Genomic DNA, 9,924 nt, shown 5'->3' with positions numbered 1-9,924 from the left:
AAAATACAGTCACTAGACTAACTTTCAATCTTACCTTCAAATGCAATATATGGAAGGGGTGACTGAGGTAGGAAGGATCAAACTGGACTAGAATCTACTGGCAAACTATTCATCTACTACAGCCTTTTTAGAAAATAAATTCTGGAGACATTGTGTCAAAGATAGTTTAATGCCAGTTATCTTATAAAACAACATTAAAAATGTTTCATAATCTCAACATAATTAACATTTTTATTGAATGACATTTACACATTTTGATTCCTTTCTTCTCCTGTCCTCATTTTCAAACAGGATTTAAAGAACTATTTTTCTAGAGAATGTCAATACTGAGATCTGTTTATAAAGATTTCTCAAACCACTCACTAGCGTAGTATTTAAGAAATAATGCCGTATGACAAGTCCCTATCTCTTCTTTCGCCAGTTCGACCACTAACAGTTGAAACAGTAGTGCAAGATCTTACAAAAATAATTTGCAAGATGTGTTTGTATATTTTAAGGAAACTCCAGAAGTATTAACGTACTTTGTATTTTCCAAAAAGAATTCAGACTTTCATGCCACCTTCTCTACTATTCCATCTGGCTTCTTTGGTTTATTACATTGTCCTCTTTTTGTAGATCACAGATGTGATTTTTAGGAGGGAAAAACACAAATCTCCTCCAATGAGAAGCTTAGGCTCTGATACCGAAAATATACATACATTTCATGCTGCAACAAAATACATTCCCGTCCTCGAGAGCCTTAGAGTTAGGTGACTAATGTAATGTAGTCTTTTGTAGGCAGATATAGAATCTTTTGTGTATTGCACAGTATTAATAAGCAAATAACGTTTAACAGGTGTATATTTTCAAATTTTTATTATATCTAATCACCAAATGTGGTAGTCAGAAATTATCCCTAAACATATGCATTCTTACTCTAATGTAACCTAGGCCAGATTCTGAGACTTGTGTTTGTCTTTTTCTACATAATTGTGTGCTGACACCAACATAAGAAGTCAACCTTAAGGCCTTTGGAAAAGCCCAGGCCACCATTTACCCAGGCCTGCATTACCATTTAGCTCCCATCTACTAACCCATGTAAATTTGGCAACTTGTCCTTTCTTTAATTTACGCTGAGTACTCAAACATTTTACCAATATATGAATGGAATAGAAGTAGGGGAATTAATATGGAGTGATACCAAGATTTAAAAATACCTATCCTTCATAATTTACTGACACTCCTTTCATATAAGGCACATTAGTAAGCAACCTATCTTGCAACTAAAATTGATGTATTAACTTAAGAAATCTGATTCAAAGGCAAAGAAGATTACACTGTTACAATGTGTAATTCATGTTGTCAGCATGACGTTACAATTTGAGGCAAACATATTTTGCCTCCTCAGCAATTATTTTTTTAAACCTGTGCCATACGTGATAAAGATGATTGTGTAAATGACTGTATCAACAATTTATAAGATTTCTCTCATAAAAGCTTCCCAAATCTAAACATTTTCTTCAGCCTTTTTCAAGAAATTGGCACTTAAAGTATATGCATAATAATACATTTTGACTACGTAGAAAAAAATTTTAAGTAATAAAAATCAATCTGCCATAGTTCCAAAGTTTCCTGAATAGGCTTAAAATGCATCTCCAGTAGTCTATGCTACTTTAGTGTTAAATAATGAGGTAGCACATTGTTCCAAAACTGTTCTGAATTATGTAAACCATTTGCTACATGCTGTTTGGACTTCATTTTTTGTTTAGAGCTGTTTGGTAAAGCAGTACCTTGTGTCTTCTCTGGCTTCCTGGTTTTGCTTTTATTTTGTGGAAGCTTATTACTACAATTTTTTCTTTTAACTTTTGCTTTTTCCTCTTCCTCTTCTTCTTTTTCCTCCCCCTCATCCTCTTCTTCCTCCTCTCCCACATCCCCTTCTTTCTCTTCTCCTTCTTCCCCTTCTTCTTCCTCCCCTCCCTCTTCCTCTTTTTCCTCCTCTCTCTCTTCTTCTTCCACTCCCTCTTCTTCTTCCACGTCCTCTTCTCCCTCATCTTTTTCAAGTCCCTCTTCTCCCTCTTCTTCTTCTTCCCCTACTCCCTCATCTTCTTCCACCCCTTCTCCTTCATCTTCATCTTCTTCCCCTTCCTCTTCTTCATTTTCCCACTCCTCCTCTTCCTTGTTTTCATCTTCTTCCTCCTCTTCCCCTTCTGCTTCTGTCTCTGCTCCTTCCTCTTCATCCTCATTTTCTCCTTCCTCTTCCACTTCATCCTCCCCCTCTTCTCCTTCTTCCACTCCATCCCCCTCCATCTCCTTAGTCCTATTTGCATCTTCCTCTTCCTCTTCATCCTCCCCTTCTTCTCCTTCTTCTTCCACTCCATCCTCCCCCACCTCCTTAGTCCTCCTATTTGCATCTTCCTCTTCCTCTTCATCCTCCCCTTCTTCTCCTTCCTCTTCCACTCCATCCTCCCCCACCTCCTTAGTCCTCCTATTTGCATCTTCCTCTTCCTGTTCTTCAGACACCTCTTCTTCTTGCCTCCCTCCCAACGATTCTTCCAACTCCTCCTCTTCACCCTCTTTGTCTTTTTCATTCACCCTTTCTTTGTTTTCTTCATTTTCCTTGTCATCTTCTCCTTCCTCTTCTGCCTCTACCTCTTTTTCTTCCTCTCCCTCTCTATCTTCACCTCCTTCCTCAGTCTCATCTCTTCCCTCACTTTTAACCTGTTCCTCCTTTTCTTTTTCAGTGTTTTCCTCTTTTGCATACTCCTCCTCCTCCTCCTCCTCCTCCTCCTTTTCTCCCTCACTCAGCATTTCTTCTTCCTCCATCAACCTGCCTTCCTCATCTCCTTGCTCTTTGCCATCTTCCTGATCAATCTCTTCAACCTCCTCTGCACCCTCATTCTCACTGTCTCTTTCAGCCTGTGAGTCCTCTCTTTGATTTTCTTCATCATTATCTTTCTCGTCTTCATCTCTTTCTACTGAAACTTCATGCCTATCTTTTTTAACCGCACTCTCTTCTTCTTCCTCCCCTAGTTCACCTTCACTGTCAACTGTTTCATCTAGTTTTTCTTTTTCACTTTCACCCTTTTCACTGCCTTCACTCTCCTGCTCTTGATTAGATTCCTCCTCATTCTTCATTTCTAACCGCCTGTCTTCATGAGACTCGGCTTCAGAGTTTGTTTCTTCCTCATTCAGGCTTTTCATAGCAGTCTCTGCTACATATTCTTTCTCACTGTTTGTAGCTTGCATCTCCTCAATCTTCCTGTCATCTTTTTCTAAGTCCAAATCTCTCACTTTGTCTACTGTTTTCATTGCCTTCTGGACCTGTCTGCCTTCATAGTAGTCCTCTTCTTTTTTCCTACTCTTAAGTACATATTTTGCAAGATCATTACTATTTTCCTCGGTTGAAAATGATGACATAGTTACAGGTATTTGTTTCAAAAATCGATCCTTTTTTTTAAACCCTCTCTGCTCTTCACTAATTTCTTCTCCTGAGACACATATTCTTTCACATTTATCAGACTTTCCAACAACATCCTTTATTTTGTTTTGACTTTCTATTGCTTCTTGACTTCCCTGATTTTTAGCAGGGTTGTATTTTTGTACAATTAATGAATCGGTCTGGGGCTGATCCCTGGATTCAGAAGGAAGTACATCTATTTTAATGGATTGCTTAGATTTAACAGCTTTTGGATTTTTATTGGAAGAATTTGCTTTTTCAGTCAGAATTTGTTTTTCACTCAGAAGATTATAAGTTACATCCTCTCTGACAAATTCAGGATTTTCCACATATCCTTCTTCCCTTTTCACTAGTCTGCATTTGTCGCTAGTAATTTGCTGAGCACCACTTTTTAAAGTACTAACACTTTGTGCCTGCTCAGATTTACCCTTCATTGTATTTTTTTCGGCCACAGGCTTTCCTACAAAGGCACTACTTTTTTCTAAATCTGGTCCTGGCAACTCTGAAAGTGAAGACTGCTTTTGTAAAGAGCCAGAGTCTAATTCTGAGCCCTCTTTTATGAAATCAGAATCCTTGTTCTTCAGCCCACCCTTACCATCTCTTTTCAGTTTCACATTTTTATTGTTCTTCTATTCCACATGAGAAGCAGAAAATTAAAAAGAAAGAAGGAAAGCATTAAGGACAAATGACAGCAAAAGAAAAAGGTTACAAAAACATCTGAACAAGAAAAGAAACAATTTGTGTGAGGGGACTAAAAGATGGCATAAAAGGTAGAGTATTTCACATGAAATGAATTTACAAGTGTACATATTAGAAGAATGTAATATTCTGTTGATGGTAAATGTACTACTATGCCTTTTTCACTACCCAAGCACTCAAAGTGAATGCAATAAGAACTGTGCAGCCAGTACCACGTCCCATAAGCTAGAGCACATGCAATGCCCAAGGCTGTGTAAACAGAAGGAAAGAACTACAGTTCTCTTACACCTCCACCGTTCCCCTTGGGAAATCTGATGCACTCACTGTTATGCTCTTTCTAATAAGTTTGAAAATCTGTTGTCTTTCTGCTTTAAATTTTACATTTATTTAACAAATTCTGCAGAATAATATTTTAAATATAAAATAAAATTATAAGGAAATATACCAAAATGCTAAAATGTTGGGATCAATTTAGGAGTAAAATAGAAAGATAATACAAAAATATTTTAATTTCATAATTAAAACCAGTATTATTGCTCCTTTGAATATACTCCATGGTGAATACCTGTAAATAAAACCTTTACTTACATTGTGTCCCAAAAGTCAATTAAAATATTAAAATATCAACACACCAGTAGAAATGTATGTTATCAGCTTAAGTTACAAAGCATATATGATAGTCTCTTGCTCCTTAAACTGGTGAAGTATTACATACTCTAATCTCAGATGATACTGGATATGATTCTATGTGCCTGAACAAATTCTTTCTGACATCAGTCAGATTCTTAGAATTCTACCTCATGGATATTCAGAAAATTAGCAAGAGGCGATCTATAAAACTTGCCCAGCTTTTTTAAAACTCAAAGCAAAACAATCAAGTACTAGGATAATACAAGAATTATAGATCTTTTAAACATCAGTATAAGTATACATGCATATATAATTAGTTACAGTACCTTTTGTTTTTGGAGTGGTGATAATTTTAAGGACAGGTCACTGGGATTCAATTTCATTGCATGTGTCTGCAAAAATAGTATCTCCATTAAAAAAAAATATAACTAATAGGGAAAGCATCATCAAAGCCCCATTCTACTAAACAGAGCTATTACACGATCATGTTAATATTATCGCACAGTCAGGTTGAGACAAACCTGTATGATCACTCAACTCACCTATCTCCCTTCCACTCCCTCATTTACTGCTTATAAAGTGAGAGTGGTAACCAGCTTAGATGTCAATGTCTAAATTGAAAGCTACATGCCCTCTCTTACAGCCCACAAGCACATTTTAGATCCACCTTCCACTCATCGTGAAATTGCGGCTACAAATATAACACCTTACTCCCTTATCACCACAACCTTCAACTTAAAATCCAGTTTGATACCACAGCCTTGAAAGAACATGTTCAAAGAAACATTACATAGCAGAAATTTTCACTGGAATCTAATGCCTTTCACTCTTCTACATAAAGCAAAAAAACAAAAGGCAAGGCAATGTAGAATACTACCAGGTGAGCAAGTATAGTGAGATTTTAGTCATCCTTTCCCATATACTCCAAATGACAACATAATGTTCTCTGCTGCCGTTTGTTAACTGCTTATGGTTTAACCACCATATTCTTTTTTTTGAACACAGTGAGCATGGACAGTTCTGGTTTCTGACTCCCAAGAATTTGTATCATCAACATGACATTAAAGGCTTTTCCTCCTCTTTTCACACTTCTCAGTAAGATGTATGTTACCACAGTTTAGAAAAATTGAAACAACTATGCTGTAACAGATTATTTTCATTCAGATTCAAGAAGAACAATCATTTTACTTTGTATTTTGACAAGTTCTCCTGACAGACTTTTTTCAAATTTACTGTTTCATTCTGATAAATGTTTTAAAATTGATTCACAATGGGTACAAAAACAAAAAGGAGAAGGAAGTCTAGCACAAAAATTGTGCAATATGTTATAAAAAATGCCTCAGTAAATTAACGGCATGTTGTGCATCATATCTGAAAATATTTTTTTTTGTAAATGAAAATAAAGTTTTATAACTGCTAAATAAATGGTATGCACAAAAAGATTGTTAGATTACTAAGTACTGTTAAGTACAAACAAGTAATAATTCCTGCAAAATGCGCAATCCCTCCAGCATAACTGACAGCGTATCCTGAGCTGAGTCCACAGTGAGTTTCTCATTTTTCCCATTCCACTGAAGTTAAAAAAAGACGACAAAAAATAACACTCCAGTGCACTGCGTTAAGGCCAGGACATGCCCTATCGGCTGAGAGAACAACATGTTTTGGAAGGGTGCACAAGTGATAAGGTGAACATATTTTTTAAATAAAAGAAATACATAGGAACATGCTTGGGGATCAACAAATAATCAAAATGTCTGCATTTTAGTCTTCCCTTTAATATGATCCACCTGTACTAAAAAAAGCTCTTCTAGGAACAGGAAAAGACAGCTCTCTGCTTCATTTCCTGAAGTTCTCTCCCTTGAAATCATAAGATGAGGAAGGTTAGAGATCACCATGTGGTATCCAGTGTCCTCCTTTTCTTTCTGATATTCAGAGATAAAGCATGGGGAGGGGCTGCACTACTTGGACTGCTTCAATCTCATATTACAATGTTATTTGGAAAATGAAAGCAAACTTTAGCATGGGATAATGATGATACGTAACGCATGCTCATTTAACAGTATGTCAGTACTTCTTGATGCCACATATGACGTTCTGGGCTATCCAGGAATTCTGTACTAGAACTTGAAACATTATTTAGCTGTTTTGTTCTTCCCCTGCATAAAAACGACTGAATCACAGATTCATTAGTGCAATACATTACCATATTTAGGATGTCGGTTGTATCTCCAAGGTTTCTGTCATTATTTTCATTATCTGAATCTTCTTCTGCAGAGACTTCACCAGGTTTATCTTTTTGATGATTCTTTTCTTTAAGGTAAAATAGGGGGAAGTAAACAAATACCATAGGAACAAGCAATATATAGTAAACAGAACACTTCACTCTTGTAAAATAGAGACTGACCAAGTCCTGAGATTCCTCATTTCCCTGGCCTCGGACACAGCAGAAACACTTCACCTCCTTTCCATTGGTATTAACATTAGAGGTAGTTCAGCAACCTGGCCTCAGTGCACTGTAGATCTCTCACCATTTTTGCAGGCTTTCAAAGCATAAATACTACAGCGGATAAAGCTTCTTTTGGATTATCTCTTTAATAATAGTCTACCACTTAGACTAAATTAGCTGCAGTCATATTGTCTACATTGCACATTATCTGTGTAATGGATACAGAGACAGTGAGTTTAACTCCAATGCAGCATCATTATTTTTCAAGCTCACCTCAAGTTCATCAGGTATATGACCAATTTCATAGGGCACAAAACCTGAGGTTTTATGCCTCAGAAGACTCTAAAGGCATTTCAAATTTCACTGCATTACTCTCCTGGAACCAGAAATGCTAATGGACATGTTGGCAGCTTTACAAATAGTCATCTTAATTCTAACTGAATTAATTCCTTTCAAATTGGATTTGACTGTCTGATAAATCTGAGCTAACTTTTACACAAAAGCACTGCATTCTGCACTCTTCAGCACCGCTTTTCCCAGGAAATCACACATACCCAGGAACCTAGATGAAGTCCAGAACTGCTCTAGAGAATCTGTGCAGAAGTCCAGCACTGTGTCAGTATCATTGTTATCCAGGCTTTTGCATGAGCTAGAATATTGTAAATCCTTATTATCTTAGATAACAGAGACTGAAGAGTACTTTCACATTTCCAAGTGAAGAAGAAAGCTCCTATAAGAATTAGTAGACCTCTTTTCTTTTTCCAAGGTCTCTTTTAGGCCTTTCTGTGTCTTTATGACTGTTCCTAATAATTTTTTTTCCGTAATTCTTTTTTTTTTGTGAAAATGCAGAAAGTGGTTGCTAATCTTACAGTGTTTTTGTGAAGTCATATTTCTACAGGCTTGAGGAACCTCAGGTACAATTCAGAAGTTGTTTTTCTTTCACTTAAGCCTCCTCTCAATCTTGAAGCACGTTTTCCAAACATGAACCAAGTGTGAGGCAATTTCTTGTATGCATTTCTCAACTCTCATGTCTGTATTCTGTCAGACCTTCTTGAGGTAAGATTGAACTTAAACCTTCTTTCATGTTCAAACTCAGCATTCGTTTATGAATGATGAGAGCCAAACTACATAATTCTCTGAAAACAGCAACAAGATGTGGGGACACTTCACCTTTTTCATGGTCTCTATCCTTCATAGGTTCAGCTTTAGGAAGACTTGTTGCAGAAAAACAGAGTGGGCTAGTGTTGCTAGTCACAGGCAATGAAGATTTTAAGAAGCTTTCTCCCAGTGGAGGCAGAGTTCGTGCCATTCGAATAAACTGTTCTGGTGACTTTTCCTTTAAAAGATTAAAAAAAAAAGTTATTGAGAATAAGAGTAGAAGAATAAAATATAAGCAACCCCTCATACTTAGCAGTGGTATTTTCCTTTAGTTAATGATACATTGTTGTAACTTTGTGTGCAAAGCATAAACAAAACCTCTTGAATATTTCAATTATTTCTAAAAGGTGGAGAGATACAGTGGAGTATTTTACGTTGTTTCTACACAATAATCTCAAGTAGTCTTAAAATACAGACAAAGGATGAAAATAATTTTGATTTTTATTTAAAATGAAAATAATAGTTTCTCAAATAACACTGAGTTACTTAATGCACAGCATCAATACAGTTTTACAAAATAAATGCGGTTTTGTGGTAGAGTTAGTTTTCAGACAGGTAAGTGAAATGATCCAACTCATAGTGCTGCTAAAGAAGTCACATGGAATGTGTAGTGGAGATAAAGGAGAAGAAACTACTGTTTTAAGTAGCTACAGTATCTTAGGATCATTTTAAGCTGATTGTGAAACTTTCCCCTTTCACATTTTATAAACTGTGAACTTGTTTAATCTAGTCAAGGACTCAGAGGGAACACCAAAAAGAGTCAGGTTCTTATTCTTTTTTTTATATTTATGAGGTATTTTTTAAAATGCAAAGGAACGGGCTCTACATTTGAGAGTGTTAAAAATACAAAACCAATCTGAGTCTTTTTCATAGAAATAAGCAAGTAAAATCTGACCAATACCTATCTTTTACTGCATCCATTTTGGGACCAGGGCAGATACTCATTCTTTTTTTTATTCCTTAAAATTAAACATGTATTTTAAGGAGATATATTTATCTGTTGGGTATATGCTGTGATTTTAGTTTAAAAAGTTATTTTGTTTCCTAAAACAAGTATGGCAACTCTAAAGAGCTCTGAATTTACCCTCTCTCGACGTCGCATTCGTGCTGATGTTAGTTGTAAGGTGTTTGTTAGTAATGAGTCTCCACTTATTTTAGAGATAGTAGCAGTCAAATGGCTCTCATATAAATCTTCTAAGAATATTTCTTCAGATCCTTTAGGTCTTGGTGCAGCAAAAACTAGCATGTGACAACCACCACAAGCAACCTACAGTGCCAAAAAAGGTCTGCTTATTTCATTTGCAAGTATCAATACAAGGATCTCATTTCCTTACAATCATCTCTAGGGACTCAGATTATAAGAGAAACATAATAAAAGTAAGAGATGTTAATTAGCTTTAAATTTAGCTCCTAATGATGTTAGCTAGATAAAAGTACATAGTTACAATTATTAATGACTAGTAATCTATGTTCATTTCATCTTACCTAAATTCAATGCATTGTATCGAACAGAACACAAGATAGGTCTATCAAATTATTGATACAGAAGAAAGCA

The 9,924-nt window shown here is 36.0% G+C and overlaps 1 protein-coding gene across 1 annotated transcript in view; it reads right to left on the bottom strand.

Moving 5' to 3' along the window:
• Nucleotides 1-1,647: 1,647 nt before the first annotated feature.
• Nucleotides 1,648-9,924, bottom strand: part of RPGR (retinitis pigmentosa GTPase regulator) — a gene marked incomplete at both ends in the record, with an annotated part of 43,883 nt that continues 35,606 nt past the window's right edge. The window contains 5 exons of the mRNA XM_082005104.1: nucleotides 1,648-4,065; nucleotides 5,092-5,157; nucleotides 6,969-7,075; nucleotides 8,382-8,547; nucleotides 9,454-9,636. Coding sequence (XP_081861230.1) covers nucleotides 1,648-4,065; nucleotides 5,092-5,157; nucleotides 6,969-7,075; nucleotides 8,382-8,547; nucleotides 9,454-9,636 — 2,940 coding nt within the window. The remainder of the gene's footprint in view (nucleotides 4,066-5,091; nucleotides 5,158-6,968; nucleotides 7,076-8,381; nucleotides 8,548-9,453; nucleotides 9,637-9,924) is intronic.

The sequence above is a fragment of the Phaethon aethereus genome (genome assembly GCF_964289735.1).
Source record: "Phaethon aethereus genome assembly, chromosome: 1".
Classification (NCBI taxonomy): Eukaryota; Metazoa; Chordata; class Aves; order Phaethontiformes; family Phaethontidae; genus Phaethon; species Phaethon aethereus.
Note: the sequence above shows the minus strand (reverse complement) of the source record. Positions and strands in the feature narration are given on the sequence as shown.